At 37.9% G+C, this 23,085-nt stretch overlaps 1 protein-coding gene across 4 annotated transcripts in view; it reads right to left on the reverse strand.

Moving 5' to 3' along the window:
* Positions 1 to 461: 461 nt before the first annotated feature.
* The window catches only part of LOC140741313 (F-box/LRR-repeat protein 20), a 166,171-nt gene continuing 143,547 nt past the window's right edge, over positions 462 to 23,085 (reverse strand). For all 4 annotated transcript variants that reach the window (XM_073071389.1, XM_073071391.1, XM_073071390.1 and 1 more), the window contains 3 exons: positions 15,867 to 15,923; positions 11,630 to 11,842; positions 462 to 8,349 (listed from right to left, as the gene is read on the reverse strand). In XM_073071389.1, the coding sequence (XP_072927490.1) occupies positions 8,242 to 8,349; positions 11,630 to 11,842; positions 15,867 to 15,923 (378 nt within the window). In that variant the 3' untranslated portion in view covers positions 462 to 8,241. The remainder of the gene's footprint in view (positions 8,350 to 11,629; positions 11,843 to 15,866; positions 15,924 to 23,085) is intronic.

Consider the following 23,085-nt stretch of genomic DNA (forward strand, 5'->3'; position numbering starts at 1 on the left):
ATAATGAAATAATTGTATCAAGGTTATGTATTTTTCCAGGTCCCTGTATTCTCTGTAACACACACAAACTCAGTGGGTCAGGCAGTGTCTATGGAAGGGAATAAAGAGTCAACATTTCAGGCTGAGACCCAGTCCTGATGAAGGTTCTCGGTCCTAAAAGTTGGTTCGTTATTCCTTTCTATATGTTCTGTCTGACCTGCTGAGTTCCTCTGGGTGTCAGGTGTAGGGTGTGTCGCTGTGCCTGTGTGTGGATTTCTAGCATCTGCCGAATCTCTTAAGTATTCTCTGCTTCAATATTTCATATGTTGTTCAGGATCGTTGTTGTAAGTTTTAAAATACTTTATCTTCAAGCTCTGCAAACTACCAATATCTAGATTGGAAAACCCAATTCTTTAAAGTCAAAGAATTAATTATGCTATATCAAAATTTTCCCCTGAAAAAGAAACAAAGACACAGTGAAGGAAATACTTCACTATTTAATACATTGGCATTATATTATGAACACTCAGTGTTTGAGAATATTAGCACAGATTACAATATAATTGGAATACAGTATGTACAACACAGGTTTATATATAATATATATAGGGATTTAACAAGATTTAAACCTATTTACCAAATGTAACATTTAAATGTAACACATTTTTTGTTTTAAAGCTGAAACACAAATTATCAGATTATTTCTCATTGGTAAGGCCTGAATAGACTCTACTATAGTGACCCAATCCCTCTTGGTATTAAGAAATGAAACAGATAGCTATCTGCCTTGGTTTCACTTTAGTGGTTGAAATTTGATGAAATACAAAAAGACAAAATAAATGCAAAGGGGAATAAAAATTCAAATCCGCTGTTCAAAAAATTACACATGGAAATGATCAGATTTCAAAATTAGCAGACTTTAAATCACCAGTTTACTTTGGCTGCCAGGCACATCCTCACCAACCACACAAAAGTAAAGGCCTTATTATCCCACTCAGCTTAGCATTAGGAAATGACCTTTCAATATCATGTTGCTACAGGCCCCAGTTTAAGCCTGTGCTGGAACTGGTTTTTCTGCGGCTTGTTCAACGTTCATTTCATTGAGGAACAAACACATTAAAACAATTGTGGAGAAAGATAGTTTTACACATTTACATATACTCCAACCACTGACGTCACTGAAGTGCAGCATCCCCTCCTCAAGACAGTGGTACTGGGACTAAAACACATCGGGAATCACATTCTCAATAACTAATGACTTCAATCTCTCACATACTGTAATGTATGAACAGAAAAATCTTGATGACTGACAATTTAAGGCCGCACATCACCCTATAGATATTTTTGGGATTTTTCTTCCTTTTTACAAAATATGTACATTCTTAAAATGATTTTTTTTCAAGTAGCTTTAACCTTGCATAAATAAAATGAACTGCACTGTTTCATTAAACATATTAAAACAATCAATGCTTTAGCTCCTTAGATTATGCTGGAGCTTCAAAAGCATAATGATTTTTCTTCTGATCAAATTAACACTTTCATCCCCTTTGCATCATCAAATTTGCTTGGTACTGCACTCAATACCTCTTGCTAAGGTTGTACCAGAGCTGAGGTTTGCCTATATCTGCATGTCTACTAACACACCTTGCTTAAATTTATAATCTTAAATTTGACTTACATTTGTTCATGCACCCCACCCACCCTGCCTAAAGGTTCAAGTCCTGTTGGATTACCAAGTGGCCAAAACTCTGAAGTTTTGCAGTGATCTCTCACGATCAAAACCAATTCTTTTATGTAACGTAGTTTTGTTTTTTTTGTTATTTATGATGGGGGAGGAAGTAAATGAGTACTGGAGAACAAAACTAGCTTATTCCTCTGAACACAAGGATTGGAAATTAAAGCAACCAAGAACCTAGACAGGGATCACTCATACCTTTAAAATCACAAGCTAAAAAGATTTTTACATGGTTGCGGCATTGACTGCTTATGCACATGATGGCCCAAGTCTACATTACCGTGCCTTTCTTATTATTAATCCTGTTTTAATTTCATTTGCAAACTGAGATGCTTTTGTAACAATTTGTTCACTTCAAATGGCCCAACTGCAAAAATTTGAAGTGGAATTTAAAAAAATCAGCAAATATTTACATCTTCCACTATCTAAAAATATCTTCATTTAAAATCTGCGTACGCGGTTGCAGAGATCATGCAGAATACATTAATACTTCAAGAACTTGCTTTAAGTAGGGTCCAAAACAAATGTACTGGTTATTTGAAAAATGAAAGTGAATTATACTGCATTTTGTGAAGTGGGTTACACTCTCAAATCAGGTCAATCATCTTCCCACTTCCAAACTAAAATGGTCCGATCCTAAAATGTCTACCCCTTAAAATGCTGTAAAGATGAACACCAAGCTATCACCCCAAAGAATACAAGGTATACTGGACAACTGAAATTTAACACAAACATTCAGCTGATTGAAGGCCAGGACTAAAATAAACCCTGGACTAATTTAAGTAAATTCAACAGTGAGCAAATGTGTATTCTGCATAAAGTGCAGTACAGGCAAATCACAATTAAGAATTCCTCCTACATTAACTTATGTTAACTATATGTTATCAGTCCTACCAGCAGACTACTCTGCGGTATAAATGCAACGCTGCAAATTACATTCTGATATAGTGATAATCAGAAAGTTGTCAAATTAACACTGAACTGATCATTCTTTTAAATTGTACTTCAAGTCTTGCAAAGTGTGCAATTCATAATGTTTACACAACTTTGCAAAAAAAAAAGCTTTTATCAGGTGAGAGGGTACATGGAAGCCATTCCATAATACTTTGTAACCCACCACTAGGCTACTTTATCCCAAACTCTCCTGTTCTGAAACTATTTTTACCAACACAACAAAACAAACTGGTACAAAACCTTAGGTTGCCATTTTACAAGAATTCCACTCAATTGTTCACCTTTTCTTTGTTTACCATTGGCTTGTTCTTAAACAAGAGCAGCAGCTCACAATGCCAAAGCCACATTACCACTGGAGGCTAGAAACTTCCTTTACAAGAATGTGGCAGACTATAGGACATTTTAATTAAAAGGTTATACAGAATGCCACTTCACATGTGGAGATATAGGGATGACAAGATAGTGGTCAGGTTTCTACATTAGTAATGCAGAGGTATTGAGAGGAATTCAAATCTCTCACCACAGCAGCTAGGAGATCGAAACCCTGTAGAAGCTGTTGGTAGTGATTGTCATAAAGTTCCAGCTTGGTTAGAAAACAAACGACCCTGCTTGTGACTCCATGACCACACAATGCAGTTGATTCTTAGCTACTTCTGCAATGTCTGAAACAGCCCCACGTGGTGAAATTCAGGGTGATCAATCAATACTGGTCTTTCCAGCACTACCCACATCCCATGTAGATACAGAAACTGGAAATGTCACATCCTAAGGAGCACAGAAATAAAATAACCTTCTTGAATCAAGATCCACTACAGTCTATCAGAGAACACAACTGCACCAATGGGCATGATACTGTTCACAAACACACATCTAAGCCAGGTATTCACAGTTCAGGCTCTGCACTGTATTATATTAATATGCAACTGCATATTAATATGCAACTGGTTTTAAATTGCTAATATCAAAGTCTTTTTTCCGGTCTATTTCACTTTTAAGCCCCGTGTCTGACATATGGAACCATCAACGTCTCTCGTCTTTGGTCCCTTTTTGTGCTGCCTCTTCACAATTATGTTCTGTGCTTCCAGCCAACCTCAGAGAGGTTTTACATACTGAAATGAAGAAAGGAATTCTGTGCTGTTGGTGGCCAGGAGATCTCTGCCACTAATTTTTCAAATACTTTTCTGCTATCTTTGTGGATGTCTTAACTATCTGTTAGAAAGCCAGACTCCACCCCTAGAGATGTATGACAGACCCAAGAGGAAAGACAGAAGGGTTATGTAGGTCAAAAGAGCAACATCATTTCAGTATTGGCCAGTGCCAATTGACTTTCGGGCTGCAGTATTATGGTTTGCTGACCAAGTAGATGGTACATAATAAGCTATTTTTAATATCATAGGATTCTGATGCACTACTAGGCAAGCACTATATGAACCTTTTGCAAAAATAGGAAAAATTAAAGAGAATATATTTTGTTTTCAATTGAAGCTAGATTGGTTCAAGGATGCATTTTCTCTGCTTTAAATATACCGTGCCCAATTCATTAAATATAACGGCCACATTTAAAATCTATCAGACGCCACTAAATTTACCACTGTTATGCCATTTCTCTGGCAGGCTGCTGTTATCTTAGCTAATTATGGGGTAATAGATTTAATTAAGATGTATAAAATTGAGCTTTGCATTGTTAATAGGAAGAGCCTTTTCCTCACAGTTAAGAGGCTAACAGAGAACACAGAATTAAAGCAATAGGTAGATTGAAAGAATTAGAAGGAAGCTGAGGAAAGAAATTTCCATCTAATGAGCAAGGATCTCAAACTTATTGAGTCTGAAACCCCCATCAGAAAAAATCTAGATAAACATTTCATATGCACTAAAGGGTAGAGTTGGAGAAGGATTTAATCTCAATGACATTTTCCAGACAGCACGGACTTGGACACAAGGATCTCTGTCCATGTCATATTGTTCTATGCATCGCCTTTCAGCTCTGAGCCTCCATCTAGAAATAATCTAAATCTGTCTCCCTTTCTCCAGCTAGGTTATTGAGTCAAGACCAAAACAGACCACAGCAAGAAAGCTACAGGGAACACCTATAGCAAAGAGGGCAACAAAACCAATCACAAGATGTCAAAGACAAGGCCATTGAGAAAGACGGAGCACACAGACTCACCAGTGCTAGTTCAGTGACAACAGCCATTGCAAGCTATGGATATCTGCAAATCTGCCTGGCATTTGCCCTTGGATATTACTCAGAAGGCACAAGCAAGCCAACTACTTTAGATGCATGGGCAGAAAAGCTATGGGCTGTGGATATGTGCTGAGATAACAAGGGACGTACAGGATGCATTCACATAGCTCCTTTAGTGCAGCATCCAAAGGCACTGACAAAATATGGACAATTGAATAGACTAAGAAATCAGGTTCCAATAAATCACTGAACAGATCAAGCGAAACTCCAAACCCTGCCTTGTACTCGTACCTTACTCCCATCAAAATTGAAGTCACCAGCCTGAAATACTGAGCATTTCTCCCTCTGCATATGCTGCCCAACCTAAGTACTTCCAGCATTCTCTCCTTTCATTTTCAATTCTGTCTGTAGAAAGTTCTTATATTGGTTACAAAAGTCATGTTTATTTTAAACTAGGTGTTGAGCGATTCTCCTGTACTTATCCACTGGAGGATTGTTGATTAACTGGATGAAAGAGTTGATAACAAGTTGTTGCAAGATGAATCAGACAGACATTTAACATTTTCTGCTGGTATGTTATGAATGTGGCATGCAAGTCAGCTGTTCTTGCAAATCAGCTGTCAATACAAATAGCAGTTGCTTAATAGTCAGCTGAAAGGTATTTGCAATAGGCAATATCCAGAAAAGGGAAGAATAAAGAGGAACTAATACTTTAAGCAGACGAAGAAATCTGGTTGCAAAGGAAGCTGCAAAAAACCCAAAAATAAGTCAAAAAAATTACAAGGAAGCGGTCTATGGTAGAGAAAATGCAGAGCCAGTTGTTATATTAAAAAACTGTACTGCCAGAATTTCCTGACTGCTTCCCTCAATCAGCTGCTATTTCTTTGGTGGATGATTTCAACCTTGTTTTCTTGCCAAAGTTATGGCAGCCAATTGGGTACAGCCTTGAGCAAATTTCCATTGCATTTTTCTTTTAAATAATCAGTGTTAATGAATGGAAAGGACACAAAGGTAATTAGTTTTTTTTAATGAATTTGCTATTAAAAAATGACTAAATAGCAAAATAAGAAAGAAATAAATTAAAAGGGAACCCGTACATCAATAATAACAGACAAGTCAGAAGAAAAACTGATTTTTTTTATCTTCATTTTATCATTACTCCCATCGGGTACATACAACTGTTGGGATATATACAATAATAAATAAGTTAATGACTCAGTTACTAACTTTTTTCTGTATTTGATTTGCAAAATGTTTTTAAGAAAGAGGGACCGGGTTCAATAACTTCCTCACATTCCATGGCATGTCCTAATCCCTAATGTATAGACAATGGGAGAGAGATTCTTCATAAATTGCATGCACCAAACATGCAGTTTTAAATGGTGGTCCTGCATTGTATTCAGTTTCTAAATTTATTTCATTGGCTTCAATGAAAATTAATTCTTGAAGAAGAATCCAACATGCACTCTCTACAAATTGCAAGTTCAGCATGTGACCGGGGCAGATTACCACCCTTTGTCCTTTGCATTCAGAAGCAACTTGAATAAACATGAAAATGATTACAGAGCCACCTGATACAACTGCAGAGCCATAAATACAAAGAAGGCTCCAACATTTAAACCTCCAAAGGCCGGCCCAAATCTCATTTCCTTGTATAACCTCATCTCAAATCAAAATGATCCCTGCAGGTTAAAATATTTATAGATTCAATGGCAAGAGATCAAACTTTAAAAAGATGTTAAGTGCTAAAAATTCATTTATCGGTGAATGTTTTCAAGAATTGTTCAAGAATACTAAGTCAGGAATGCAAAACTGATCTCAGAACTTTAAGCAAGTTCCTACAAGCTCAGTTTAAAATATAAAGAATGAATACATGGATACAATGACAAAACTTGCTTTCGTCCTTATTCCTTCTCACCTCTGAAATGAAAACATTTTTAAAACATTCAAATTAAAAGGGAGACTTTTACAGTTGTTACATTTTAATTTTTAACATTTATCTCCAACCCTCCAACATCTGACATGTTTTAGATCTGAAAACAGAACTTACACACATTGGTAGGTTTGTAGTGTTTTAACTGAAACAAAATTGGGACTGTTTAACACTGCGTTATATAGAATAAGGGAGGCAGATGAGAGAAATGCTACAATTTCATATCAGAATTACTTGGAACTGCAGAAACCAATAACCACTTCTGATAATCTGAACCAAGTGAAGAACTGACACACCAAAACACACAGGGTTAAGATGCATCATCAACTGACTGTATTGCACAATAAGTTAACAGGGCTTAAACAAATATCCACCCATTCTTGTAAACAAGCAAACAGAAAACCCATCAGTTCTCCAATGGTTCAAGCAAGTTTATCCAATAAAGTATGATTCCTCATCTGTACCAAATCTATCAATGCTAGCCAGGGATTATATTATTAGCTTCAGTTAAACAATCATTGAAGGGAATTTCAACTTGGGCTCCTGCTCTACATTTCTATCCATCAGTTCCATCTAACTGTGACAACCGAAGATGGAACTGGGACAGAATGCACCATATTGCACTGCACCCACCCCAATCCTAATCATACTCAAAGCAGTAATGACAACAAACTCACAGCTCACACAGCAACACTGGACAACAGTGCATGGTACTGAAGGCATCTATTACTGCAAGGAACCATACTCTATGTGTTCAGGTAGAGAGACAATTAACCCAAACATTTCACAAGAAACAAAATATTCAAAATATTTCAAGACATGAATAAATCACCTTGTCACTATAGAAACCATGCTACAGTGCAGGACAGTAGCACAGGAGAAGCTGTGCAAGGCTGAAGAAATGGTGAGCTGCAGAACCTAAAACACAATCTGACAGCCTCTTTTCCATGGAAGGAATGACCAATATGCTGTGGTTTTGGACCAATAATAAACTTTCGTGCAAAACTTTTATAGGCCAAAGGAGCCAAGAATTCCATGTTATAATTCCCTTCCTTTTCCATGTAGAGACTAGTGGGAAAAGTTTAATGTGGTTATGTCTCATGGTACTTGTGTGCTGGTGGGTGGCAATCCATCTTTCAGAAATGGGTATGTGGAAATCTTTCCCCACTGAAATGAATGGAATCTAATTTTTTTTTAAATTCAAAAAAATAAATTATCCATGATCTTGGGAAAATCTGAATTGAATCATACAGTGACAAAACTAATATATATCTGCACCAACGGACATGGGCATCACAGGTGCTGCCTGGTAACCATGTGATCGGTCATAGCCACAGTGATTGGACAGCCCTTACTGTACAGTCTCACAATGCACCAGGATTCACCACTGACGACGTGTTCAATCGCCCCCATTGCAATGCTATTTAAATAGATCTGAGCAAAACAAAGTTGGTGTCATAGGACGATGCAGCACTTGCAGAAACGCTGGCGACCACCGCTCACTGATGCAGGAGGTGTCACTGGAGCGAAGTAGGCATGGACTTTGATGTTGGGTAAATGTGTCTGCAATTAAAAAGGAAAGGGACAGATCAAAATTGTGCTGAAATCAGACAAGAACACAATTAGCTGCAGCCTTCTTGCACAACTATCCTTTAACATTCAATGTCTCCAGTTAATTTGGACATAGTGTGTACATTCTCTTCTCATTGCTACCATCAAGTAGGTGGTACAGGAGCCTGAAGACAAACACTAAATGCTTTAGGAACAGCATCTTCCCTTTTGCCATCAGATTTCTGAATCAAGAATGAACCCATGAACACTACCTCACTATCTTGCAAAGAAAAAGGCATCCATCATTAAGGAGCCTCACCATCCAGGCCATGCCCTCTTGTCATTCATTCAGACGGAGGAGCTTCTTCTCCTCCACCATCAGATTTCTGAATGAACAATGAACCAACCCATGAACACTAACCTGCTGAGTTCCACCAACATTTTGTGTGTGTTACTCTAGATTTCCAGCACCTGCAGACTCTACCTAGCCATTTTTTATAATGCACACAAAGTGAGAAAGGCAGCATCTATGTAAAGGAATAAAGAATGTAAAGAATAAGGAATAAACATTTCGGACAGAAACCCTTCATCGGGACCCTTCTTTTTTGCTTTCTTTTTGCACTACTTATTTAATATTTTATATATATTTCCTATTATAATTTATAGGAATTTTTATGTATTGCACTGTTCTGCTGCCACAAGACAACAAATTTTACCACAAATTTCAGATAATAAACCTGATTTTGATTCATTTACATGCTTGCCGTTGCTGTATTGTTAACACTTGCTAACAATAAGGTAGATAGCTTCTTTACTGAATTACTGAGCTCAGAACCAATTTGACAAGCAGTCTTGTAAAAGGGTTGCTAGATTATGGATTTAAAACCCCACTCTAGAAATAAGAGCGCAAAACCCACGCTGATGCTCCAGTGCAGAACTGAGGAAGATTGAGGCAATATCTTACTAGAGAAAAAACTGTTCACTCTCAGGTAGATATAAAATGTCCCATTTTGAAGTTCAAAGTTGATCTTGATTTCCAGGCAAAAATTATTCTTCCCCAAGATCATCAAACATAGATTTGGTCACTTATTACAATGACATTTTTGAAAGTTCGGTGGATCTAAGTTGGCTCCTCTGTTTCACTTATAGTGGTCACTACGAAAAAAATATTTTGGCAGCCAAAGCAAATTTTGTTGGGCTAAAGTCAAGAAATATGATGTAGCAATACACAATTGTTTCTTTCCCTTGCTTTCTATTATCAACATTCGCACATCAATGCTCAAGACACAACTCTACTGTAAATACTAAACCTACTTTTCTTAGTCCCTCCTACAAAATCCATTCCTTTGCCACAGGAATTACCCAAAGCTAAACCAAACTGTTTGCAAACCTGGTAATACATTTGACCGCAAGAGCAGCTTTGGATCACACATTCATCCCATCACTGTGACTATTAATACCTCTGTAACACTGACCAACTTATCTCCCTTCCTTGCTCTTCTGCTGATGAAACCCTCAACACATCTTTGTACTCTTCGGGCTTTCTCATTCTAAAATACTTGAAGCTGGCCTCGCACACTGCATCACCGGTAAATTTGATTAACAGAAACTTTGGTGCCTATGTCTTAATTCATGCTCAGTCCCATTGACTTCTTGGCCTCTACTGTCTACCACTAATGGAATTCTTAAGTTTTCAAATTACTATTGCCAAATATCTTTTGTGTCTCTGCACGTGTATATTTACCAAAATCTTCAGCCCACCTGGTCTATGCTGACCTGGTTTTCTGCCTAGTCCCATCTACCTGCATCTGGACCATAGCCCTCCAAATACTCCTCATCCATGTATCTATTTAAACTTCTCCTAAATATAACAATGAACCCCCACAACTATTATTTCTGCTAGCAGCTCATTCCCTACTTGCAGCACCGAGTGAAGAAGCCTCATGTTCCCCTTAAATATTTCACGTTTCACCTTAAATCTAGTCTCACTCAATCTCAATGGAAAAAGCCTATCTTTATTCTTCATAATTTTGCACACATCTATAAGATCTCGCCTCATTCTCCTGTGCTCCAGTGAATAAAGTCTGAGTCACTGAATATATAGCTAAGGTGCCGATAGGTCTCCAGGTACAAAATGGGATGAGCATAGAAATATGGTAAATTAGAGGATCAGTTACAATTACTTTCAATGGCAAAGCAGGCTTAAAGACTGAATGAGCTACTTTTCATAATTCTATATCTTCCTTAAGAAGCTTTTTAAACCATCCCTGACCAGTCCTGATTTCCATAAAACTCAATATTAAAGGTGTTAATATTATGTCCTAGGGTTAGAGACATGCCCTAGAGACAGCTTTACCCTGCTGTTATAAGACAGCAGGTTCCCTAGTGCATTTAACTAGACATCACCATCTACCTCATTATGATCTTGCACCTTATTGTTTACCTTCACTACACGGTGTAAAGATCTGATCTGTATGAACAGCATGCAAGACAAACTTTGCACTGTATCTTGGTACATATACAATAATAAACCAATTCCAATAAGGTGTTTTGCAATGCTAAAGGTGCTACGTAATTGCAAGCATTTTTTTAAAAATTAAAATACAGTATAATCCCTCTTTCTTGGCTTGCTGCACTACCATCTGGTGTTGGTGATAGGCAACATTTACTTCTATTTAGTTTTGATCAGATGATATATAACAACACCATAATACAAAGGAGGAGAATTAGATCATTTGGCCCATAGAGTCTGCTTCACCATTTGAGCATGGCTGACTTATTATCCCTCTCAACCCCATTCACCTGCCTTCTCCCTGTACCCTTTGACACCCTTCCTAATCAAGAACCCATCAACCTCTGTTTAAATATACCCAATGACTTGGCCTCCAGAGCCATCCATGACAATGAATTCCATAGATTCACCGCCCTCTGGCTGAGAAAACAATCTTCCTGATATCTGTTGTAAAGGGACATTATTATATTCTGATGCTGTACCCTCTAGTGCTGAACTCTCCCACTAAAGGACACATCCACTCCAAGTCCACTTTCAATATTCAATAGGCCTTCCAATACATTTCAATAAGATTCTCCCGTCAATTCTCATCTCTCACCATTTTGCCCTATCCCTTTCATTAACACAGTCAAACAGAAAAGCGATAAAACCTATGCATGAAAAATTATCTGGAGCCACTATACCTGCAGCTTAAGTAACAGCTGTAGACTGGATTGGGATCCATAATGTAATACGGAAATTAGTACAAGTCAAATGCCTTGGAGAGAACAACACACTTACTCGGAGTCTCTTGATCCCAGCACGTGTTATCTGTTGACAATCATATAACTCTATCCTCTCCAGACTGTGACAGTTCTTTAGATGTTCGAGTGAGGCATCTGTGATCAGTGGGCAGTTGTCCAACTCTATCACTTCCAATCGGTCATGAGCACAGGCCCCATTCCCAAGGTGGCGGATACCATCATCAGTGATCAATTCACAGTGAGACAAACTCTGCAAAGGAGAGAATTGCACTGTGAACATTCAGTGCTTTCAACATAAAGTAGTTGTGGCAAACAAAGGAAAGGAGAAAATAGTTTAGACGAGGGACTAAAAGTAAGCTTAGTCAAAAACAGTTGAGAAGAAGAACTGGGGAATAGTGGAGAGGCAGAAGAGATTAAGGAAGGGATTCTGAAGAGTAGGGATAAGGCAGCAAGTGATGGGGTAAGGTACACAGAAATCTACATTCCAGTAGATACGAGCTAGTCTAGAAATCTGGGATGGATGCGAACAGGCATGGCAAGGGAAGGGTCAAATATTTAGGATTTAAATTTGCTTCTGAATCTTATTCCCAACACACAAGTTCCTTTAATGCACAAATAATAATAATACTTTTTTGTTAAAATCTGGAATTTGGTTTTCTACCAAATAGAGGCTTCCTGCAAAGGATGTTTAGTCACTCTCCAAATATTCCATAATGCTTTGCCTTCTGGCCGTCCATGGGAAAGGAGAAAAAGTACATCAAGCAGACAGCATATCCTAAAACCCAGTAGCATAGAAAATCAGGGGCTATTACAGTAGACACCGCCTTGGAAAGGCACATAATTAGGAAGACAGATCATAAGAATGGCAGTAAACAGTGCACTTGACTATCAGAAATACAAGAACAAAACCTAACTGACAAACAAAGCAAAATTAGAGGTTCAGCAAAAATAAAAGCTGAATTACTGATTTTATTTTTAATCACTGAACCCTCAGCTACTGTGAATTTCTCTCCATTTAACCACAGATTTTGGGGGAAGAATTGGAGATGAAGTTTCTGCTGATAGCACACTTCACTAAATGGGACACTAAAGACAGACTTGGTAATTCTCCAGAGTACTTCAATGTATTTGGCTAGCCAGCATAAAACATCAAAGGAATGGGAGGTTAGGCTTGCAAGACAGCAGCCCAATCGGTAGTGTGGTTTTGCCTTGATGAGCAGCTAGAAGCTTCTCATTATTGTCTCCCAAACAGCTACAAGGTAAATTAGCTATCAGGGTGGGAGAACATAGGCAGAGGAAAGGATAAAAGATGAAGAAATAAAACAGAGCTAAACATCGCAAAGTTCTGTCAATATGCAAATAGGAAATAAGACATTATTTTTTCAGAATTATCAAAGGTTTGATAATTCAAAACAAAGAACTTTAAGAACCTAAGAATTCAATTCATTAAAAGATGTTTGGCCTGAGTAAGTGACAACAGATTTCAGAATTCAGAATGCAGAAATTTGCTGGTCAACACCAAATTCACCTCTGATGATTAAAGGAGTTGGATAGCTATTCAGCCCCCTCAGCTATCTTCACATTTTACTGATTCATTTTCTAAATTTAAATTATATTGAAGTAGGATTTTTGAGCTTATCTACAAAACATTCTACATAATGTCAAATCAAAAGAAGAAAGTCCAAAACCTGTCAACAATTTACTAAAAATTAAAACCAAAACTGTGAAGCTGAAAACATATCTATCCCCTTTGTAATTACTACGCTAACATTCCTCAGGTGCGATACTGTATATTAACTTACCAACTCACCCAATTTGTTGATGTAGAAAATTGGAGGATCACCTGTTTTCAATGAATTCATAAGTATAAATAACCCCCCCTCTCTCTCTGCAAGGTTCAACAGTACCAGACCAAGATGAAGACAAAAAAAACCATTCTAGACAAGTCAGTGAAATGATAATAGAGAAGCACTTATCTGGGGAAGGGTACAAGACCGTCTCAAAGGCACTGAACATACCTTAGACTCAGTGCAGTCTATCATGAAAAAATAGAAAAAATATGAAACCACAGCCACATTGCCTAGGTCAGGCAACCCCTCTAAACTTAAGTCACTGGAGTACTTGCAAGAGAGGCTACTGTGATGCCATCAGTCACTCTGAGTGAGCTGCAGAAGTCAGCGGCTGCAACTGTCTCTTAAGGCTTTGCACAAAAAGGGTATTTATGGAAGAGCGGCAAAGCAGCAGTCCTTGCCCATAAAGACTATGCAGAGTGTCACCTAGAAGGTACTGTAAAGACATGAAATAAGATCTTGCGGTCAGATGAGACTAAAGTGGAACGTTTTGGCCTCAGCACTAAGCAGTATGTGCGGTGTAAATCTAATACTGCTCATCAGCCAGGTAACACCATTCCTACTGTAAAGTATGGTGGAGGTAGCATCATACTACGGTGATATTTTTCAGTAGCAGGGACTAGGAATCTGATCAGATTTGATGGGAAAATTAATGCTGCTATATACAGACAGATCCTAGATTAAAACCTGCTTACCTCTGCCAGAAAGCTTAAACCGGGGAGGAAGTTTATCTTTCAGCAAGACAACAGAGGCAGAGCAAAGTTAAGGTGGCGCTAAACAGTGACTCCTTTGCTTGCATCTTCGGAAACAGCTCTATTTCCACCTTTAATATCTTTATTTTTCCCTTTCAGGGTTCATTTGAAGACCCTGACCAGGAGTTATACCCTGACTTCAGTTCTTTGCAGGAATGGGACCCATTCTCGGGATTTTAGGACTGGCCGTTGTTCAGCACGCCAAGGGTTCGGCCTGAGAGTCTGGCTCAAATTTGGAAGCCTAAGATCTTGGGGCTCTGGAGATGGGTGGAACGAGGGGCGGTGTCACAGCAGGAGACCCGTGCGTCATCGGCGGAGTTGGAAAATCTACTGCTGTGTGCCCAAAGACCCGGGATCTTTGAGATCTTTGGGACCAGAGCTCAGAAAAAATGACGTAATGGACTTTTAACATCATAAACCAGCGAGTTTTTTGGCATATCTCCTCGCTCATTGGGAAAAATGGAGACACCTCCTTCTCCCTTATTAGGGAGCGAGAAAGAGAGAGACAAAGAGAGAGAGAGCGCAAGAGAGCCTGTGGTATGTGGAAGGCGGGGTGAAACGTAAAGTCTTTGGGGTAACTGCAAGTCTGTATCTTTGCTATTGCTTTGTTCACACTTGAGTGCTTGGTGGTGGGTGCTGATGCTTTCTTTTTGCTGGTGGGGGAGGGGGATTGTAGCTCGCTGCCACTTACACGTGGGAGGGAGGGGAGCTGGGGGGGGACTTTGGGGTTCTTACGTTTAACTGTCATTCATTCTTTGGGGCACTCCTCTGTTTTCGTGGATATTTGCGAAGAAAAAGTGTTTCAGGATGTATATTGTACACACTTCACTGGCATTAAATTGGATCGTTGAACCTTTGAACAACAACCCAAAGCACACTGCCACAGCAACCATGCAGGGGCTTTAAATGAAGAAAATTGATGTCCTTGAGTGGCCCAGTCAGAGTCCCGACCTTAACCTGATCGAACATCTCTGGCAAGACCTCAAGTTTGCTGCCCACTGCTGCTCCCCAACTAACCTGGCACAGCTTGACCAATCTTGCAAGGAGGAATGGGCAAATTTTACTCCATGTTGTGCAAAGCTAAGAGACTTACCCAAAAAGACTACTGATTGTAATAGCTGTGAGAGGTGGTTCAACTAAGTACTGAACAAAGAGGTGATGAATACTTTTGAAATACTGAAATTTCAGTTTTTGAATTTTTAGTTTTTCATGCTTTACATTTTCCCTATTTTTTGGGGGGGGGGGGCTCTACTGTGAAATAAGGAGCATGTGAAACACAAATAAAAATTCTCAGTTAAATTGATCAAAATCCCTGGTTATAATACTCATCTATGCCAACAGAGGGTTAGGGCTGAATACTTTTATAAGGCACTGTTGGGTAGGTGGTAACTATCTCTTACAACAGGGAACTTAGAACAGAATATAAAATTGGAAGTAGGCTCATTAGGAGTGATGTCAGAAATGTTTTCGTTCAGGATTAATAGAAACATGGAACTCGCCATTTTGCTAAACACCATGAATCCTGGATTCAATTCAAAAGTTCCAAAACAGAGACAAAGCTGTCTGTTAAGTAAGGATATTAACGGTTATTGAACTCTTGTGGACATATGGAACCACAACCTCATCGGTGACTAGACTTGGCAGAGTGAATACTTGTTCTGTTCCTACTCACCAGCACTTGGAGCCGTGGACAGTAAATAGAAAGCTGAATTAGAGTATTGTCTGTAATCTGTCAGAGAGAGAGAAAAAAAAGTAATGACTCAACATGGGTTACTGAGGTCGACTGTATCTGCTGCAGATAACATCAGCTTTTGTAATTGTTAGCTGCTACACCGTGAGGTGCAAAGATTAGGGTTTCTTTTGAAATAATTTGGTTACTATAACCTAGTACATCTATATACTTTCATGCCTCAATGTCATGATAGAAAAATGTTCAATCATTACCTAAAAAGGAATATATAGTATAACTTGCAGATGTATCTGCTTCTAATTGGCATCCATTATTTCAATGGTGTCCGCTTCTTGGCTCCAATTTTCCAACTACTAGGGCCACACTAAACAATAGTTTAGTCTTGATGCCTCAAACAGATGATAAATTAGGCTCCCAAAAAGAGTAATTTGAGTCACAGATCAAAGACATGAACCGAAGTGAGAATGTAGCCAAGAGTCACCATCTTCAGGAAGGGGAAGAATGAAGAAAAGAAACTAATCATTCCGGGGCACACATGAAAAGCTGTAACTTCAGTTAAAGCTTTATCACTCAAATGTATTAAGGGTACAGCTCTCATCACCATTAAGAACAAAAGAGACAATATCCCAGGTGACATCTATATCAAGGATCCTCACCATCTGGGCATGCCCTCTTCTCATTACTGCCATCAGACAGGAGGTACTGAAGCCTGAACACCCACACCTCAAGGTTCAACATCTGCTTCTGCCACTGAATTTTTGAACTGACCTGTAAAACAGACACACCTCTTTTTCCCTTATTAGGGAGAGAGGGGGGCCTGAAGTATGTCGAATTACCCAGTAAACGAGTAGCCTTTGGGGCACTGCAAGTCTGTGTCTTTATTGATGCTTTGCTGCACGCTTGAGTGCTCGGTGGAGGGCTCTGATTTTTTTTGCTGATGGGGATGGGGGGTGGGGGGTCGTTGGCTTTGCTGCTGCTTGTGTGTGGGTGGGGGGAGCTGGAGGGGGCTTTGGGGTGCTAACATTTAACTGTCATTCACTCTTTGGGGCACTCCTCTGTTTTCGCGGATGGTTGCGAAGAAAAAGAATTTCAGGATGTATATATATACATATTTCTCTGACATTAAATATACCTATTGAAACCTTAATTCTACCTCGGACTATACTTCTCACAATTTGTACTAATGTTATGTTTATTTTTGTTTCTTCTGTTGTGTACCTTAAGTATAATATAGGTTAATTTAAGATTATATAATTTATGTTATGTTTGTAATGTACTGTACTGTGCTGCTGCTGCAAAAGCTAATTTTCATAGCATTTGTACCCTGGGTATGAATGCCTATGACAATAAACTTGGAAAAAAATTATTAAGTCTACAGAGTATTCTGTAGTTTTCATTTAAGCATTTTCCACTGATCTACTAGTTAGCCATTTATGCACCTTCCAAGACAATACATTTCACAAACCACTTAATCACCAAAATGTAAAATAAATTCTAAAAGTCAAATTTGTCTGCCTTTCTATGGTAGTTGTATCAAAAATGAACAATATTTTTGTTTGAAAGAGTATCACGCTACAAAATTATACCGAGTTTTGTTTTCAAAAGGCAATAGGTACTGAGTCTATAAACAAATGCTGCATTTAATTATCGCTGGAAATTGAACACAGTAGGCTTGAGAAAATGTGCTTGACCTTGGAACAAAAAAAAGCTGTCCAATTTTCCTTGGATTCATTAGCCACTGTCAGAAAGAACAAATATATCAATACTAATAATTGCCTGAACTGCAAAATAGAAATAATCAGAGAGTGAAAATTCTGTTATGTACAAAATTAAAGAAAGACCACAGCAGTTTAATTCAGCTCTCTACAATCCTCCATTTGGGGCGGGGTGGGTGAGGTCACAATTTTTAGATAGGGTAGACATGATAGTGTAACACAGAAAGGGCTACGTGTTAGCAGGATCAACATACATACAAACCATATCATCAGACCTTGAAGACACTCCGTACTTCTGCACTGTGGCTGATTCTTAGTGTACATGCCAGCCAAAAATGGCTGATTTGCAATGTAACTAGCAACCAATAATGGCTGATACATAGTGTAACCATCAGCCAGTGCCATCAAACATCTAATACACTCTGTATCCCTGCACTGTGGCTGGTTCACAATTCTCAGTGTAACCACCAGCTAGTGCCATCAGCCATCTAGGGCGCTCTGTACTTCTGCACTGTGGCTGATTTTCAATGTACACACAAACCAATAATAACTGCTTCTCAGTGTAACCACCAGCCAATAATAAGTGCACTCTAGCCCACTATCTGTGTTTTTTGGGATATGCTTCATGGTGTCACGGTATCTGATAATAGTATTTGTGTTTAGTTTCCACTTGAAGTTCTGTGGTTAGAATTACAACATCACAACCTCAATTATGTAAGTTGGATCATATACATTGCAATCCCAGTTGAACAGAAACTGAACACGGCTGCTTCTAGTCATAGAACATGAAACAAATTAAAGGACAGGCAGGAAGAACTACTATTGTTTGGTGGAGTACCAAAGGAAAGAGAGCAATGACTTGGCATGAGTTTTGCTAGAGGCCTCTTGGGACAATGAAAAAAAACACTAGCCTTTATTCTTTCATCATGGTAATACCAGATTTATTCCTGATCCTGGAGTTAAAAATCAGCTTGGACTCCAAGTAAACTTGGCTCCAAACAAACAGAAATATCAGTTTCAAGAATATTGGTTCATAGGTCCATCAGAAGAACAAGGCCTTGAATTTGCTCAGCCACTCAATAAGAGTGTTGGTGTTCCAGGTCAAATTCTGTCATGGCCACCTCGTCTTCTTTGGAACCGGCCTGACCTTCTAAAATGGTTGATAAGTACTTCTCGAAGTAAAACTATTTTTTCCCAACTCAGACTTTACTTGAATAATTCAGTCATTATCTATTGAAACTCTAAGGGCTGTAGTCAATCTCTCCCTGGACTTGGTGCGTTTTTTCTAAATAGATAATTTAAGTTTAATGTTTCCCTGTGAACTTTTAGATTTTACCTATTTTATTTTTGCATAACCTTATCTATAGACAACTACAATTGTCTTTAACTTGTTTTGGAGGTTTGGAGTTTTTATTGAAGGCCTCCCTGTTGGTTGATTCATAGTTTAAGTTTTGCTTTTTTTTTTCTGTAAATGGTTGATAAGGACTCTCTTTGAATTTTATAATTTCCCCCTTTTCTCCCTCCTTTTTTTTTCTTTTAATCTTTTATAATTTTTCGCGGGTAGGTTAGTTTTAGTTTTCTTCTGATTTTCTTTGTATTAAGTTTTATACTTCTGTTGAAGTTGTTCCTATTTATAATTCTGTTTTCTAGTGCATAAATTAGTTATTATTTGCTATATTATTTATACGGAACTTTTGTTAACGACACAGAACTGGAAGTCATACTTGGGTTAATTTTTTTGGTAGAGCTAGCTGCTTTTTTAGGTAGCCGTCTAATTTCGGGTTGCGAGGCGGAGGTGGGTTCTCCAGTTCCAACACTACTCACTGTTTCTTTTGTTTTCCTTTGTTATTCAGGACATGTCTCTGTTTTGATTCTACGGATCTATGTCTACATTTTTGCTCCCAGACTGTTATTGTACTGCTTGATTTTTTATATGCCTGCTACCTTCTATGCACTAACAATTGATAATGGTTAATTCACTTAAATTTGTGAGCTGGAATGTAAAGGGATTGAATCATCCTGTTAAAAGAAGGAAGGTCTTCTTGCATATTAAACAACTCAAAGCTGACATTGCTTTCCTTCAAGAAACTCATATTCGTAGTTTTGATAATTCACGGCTTCTGTCAAAGTGGGCGGGTCAGCATTTTCATTCATCCTTTGCTGCCAAAGCTAGGGGGGGGTCTCCATCCTTATTAATTCAAATATTCCTTTTGAACTCCATAATAAGATATCTGATACAAATGACCATTTTATTATTGTTTCTGGTAAATTATACAATACTAAAGTTGTACTAGCAAACCTGTATGCTCCCAATTTTGATGATGTTAATTTTTTTGAACGTTTTTTCTCCTTGCTACCAGATTTAAACGCATACTCTCTTATACTGGGTGGCGATTTCAATTGTTGGTTAGATCTTAATTTGGATCGATCGTCCTCTGTTACTAGACTACTTACTAAATCTGCCTTAGCTATTCACTCTTTTCTCTCTAATTATGGTATCTCTGATATATGGCGTTTCCTTCATCCCACTGAGAGAGACTATTCTTTTTTTTTCACATGTTCACCATACCTTTACTAGAATTGACTACTTTTTACTCGATAATCAACTTATTCCATTTGTCTATTCTTGTGACTATCAGAGTATACTGATTTCTGACCATGCCCCAATTACTTTGTCTTTAAATTTTCCTGGTCTCCCTCAGAGGAATAAACACTGGCGTTTTGACTCAACTTTATTATCGGATGATTTTCTAAAATTTGTTAAGGATCAGATAACCTTTTATTTTAACACCAATACATCATCTGAAATGTCATCCCAGATTGTCTGGGATGCCATGAAAGCATATTTGAGGGGTCAAATAATCTCCTATAAAGCAAATCTTAATAGAAAGTCCTCTGCAGATCGATTAGACCTCATTAATCAGATTAAAGAATTGTATCAACTGTATGCTCAAACTAAGAATCCTGAATTATACAAGAAGCGTGTAGAACTTCAAACTAAATTTAATCTTCTGTCTACTCAACCTGTTGAACGCCAACTTCTTGAAAGTAAGAGTCGCTTCTATATTCATGGTGACAAATCTGGTAAATTTCTAGCCAATCAGCTGAGACGTTCCAAAGCCAAACAACATATTACAAAGATCCGGAAGGAGAATGGAGACTTTACATCAGATCACTTAGAAATCAATGACGCATTTAAAAATTTCTATTCTCGACTTTATTCCTCTGAATCTTTGAATGACAATATCTCTGTTGATCACTTTTTAAATAATCTGAATATTCCTTCGCTTTCATCTGATTTCAAAGCCAAACTTAATGCGCCTATTTCATCAGAAGAAATATCTTTTGCAATTTCTGCATTGTCTTCAGGGAAATCTCCTGGACCTGATGGGTTCCCTGTAGAATTTTATAAATCATTCTCTTCACTTCTTTCCCCTCAGTTATTCTCAGTATTATCTGACTCGTTTAATTACGGTAAATTGCCACCCTCTTTTAATGAGGCATCTATTATTCTTTTATTAAAAAAGGGTAAAGACCCAACAGAGTGTTCCTCGTATAGGCCGATTTCTTTGCTCAATGTTGATGTTAAAATCTTGGCCAAAGTTTTGGCTTATAGATTAGAAACTGTTATTCCCTCTATTATTTCTGATGATCAAACTGGTTTTATTAAAAACCATCTTCCTTTTTTTAACATTCGGCATTTATTTAACATTTTATATTCACCTCCAACTGGGATTCCTGAATGTGTTATTTCCCTCGATGCAGAGAAAGCATTTGATCGTATAGAATGGAACTACCTTTTTGCAGTTTTAGAAAAATTTAACTTCGGTCAAAGTTTTATCTCTTGGATCAAATTGCTGTATTTGTGTCCTACTGCCTCTGTTTTGACCAATTTTCAGAAATCCCAGTTATTTAACTTCAAACGCCAGGGATGCCCTTTAAGTCCCTTTCTCTTTGATTTGGCTATAGAACCTTTGGCGATAGCATTTCGAAATTGTCCTGAATTAACCGGGATTTGGAGAGGGGGTGTTGAGCATAGAGTTTCTCTTTATGCTGATGACTTATTACTTTTTCTTTCAAATCCGTCTACATCCTTACCTCCAATGTTTTCACTTCTTGATCAGTTTAGCCAGTTCTCTGGCTATAAACTTAACTTACATAAGAGCGAACATTTCCCAATTAATAAAGAAGCACAAGAATTAACATTTCGTGATCTCCCTTTTAAAGTAGTTCATAATCAATTTACTTATCTTGGGATTACAGTCACAAGCAAGTTTAAAGATCTCTTTCGTGAAAATTTTGCCAATCTTTCATATACTATAAAACAGAGTCTGTTACAATGGTCACCTCTATCTATGTCTTTGGTAGGTCGTATCAATGTTGTTAAAATGTATGTTCTCCCTAACCTTTTATATTTATTTCAATCAATCCCAATTTTTATTCCCAAATTTTTTTTTGATTCCTTAGACTCTATTATTTTGTCATATCTGTGGAAGAATAAACGCTCTAGAATTAATAAAGTTTATCTCCAAAAATCTAAAGATGGTGGCATGGCTTTACCTAACTTTCGTTTATATTATTGGGCAGCCAATATACGTTGTGCTACCTTTTGGTCTTTTTTCCATGGCCAACCCGAGTGCCCTAATTGGGTGGCAATGGAGTTGAGTTCCACTAAAGATTTATCTATCTCTGCACTTCTTGGCTCTGTACTCCCTAGTAGTTTGTCCAGATTAATTGTTAATCCTCTTGTTAGACACACTTTACGTATATGGGCTCAGTTTAGGAAGTTTTATGGTTTCCATGGTTTTTCCTTTTCTAGCCCTATCTTACATAATCACCTTTTTTTACCTACTACGTATGATTTAGCATTCCATGATTGGTATAGGAAGGACATTAGACATTTTGAAGATCTTTTTATTGATAATCGCTTCGCATCTTTTCAACAGCTCTCTGCCAAGTTCAACCTGCCCAATGCTCATTTTTTTTTAGATATCTCCAAATTAGACACTTTATTAATCCTTTAATTCCTAACTTCCCTGAAATGCCTGAGAAAAATGTTATGGATTTATTTCTTTCTATTAATCCACTAGGTAAAGGTTTAATATCATTTATTCATGATAAATTAGCATCCTTACGGCTTGCCCCTGTGGATAAAATTAGAATGGCTTGGGAGCATGATTTAAATATCTCCTTATCTGATGAGACTTGGGATTCGATTCTCAAATTGGTTAATTCAACCTCTCTTTGTGCTCGCCATTGCCTTTTACAGTTTAAGATTGTTCATAGAGCCCATATGTCTAAATCTAAACTATCTCGATTTTACCCTAACATTAGTCCTCTCTGTGATAAATGCAAAAGGGGCGAGGCCTCTCTCATTCATATGTACTGGTTTTGTCCTAGCTTGGAGAAATTTTGGAAAGACGTCTTCATAACGTTATCTTGTATTCTGAATCACCACCTAGAACCTAACCCTTTAATTGCTTTGT

Source organism: Hemitrygon akajei, chromosome 18 (assembly GCF_048418815.1).
Source record: "Hemitrygon akajei chromosome 18, sHemAka1.3, whole genome shotgun sequence".
NCBI classification, from domain to species: domain Eukaryota; kingdom Metazoa; phylum Chordata; class Chondrichthyes; order Myliobatiformes; family Dasyatidae; genus Hemitrygon; species Hemitrygon akajei.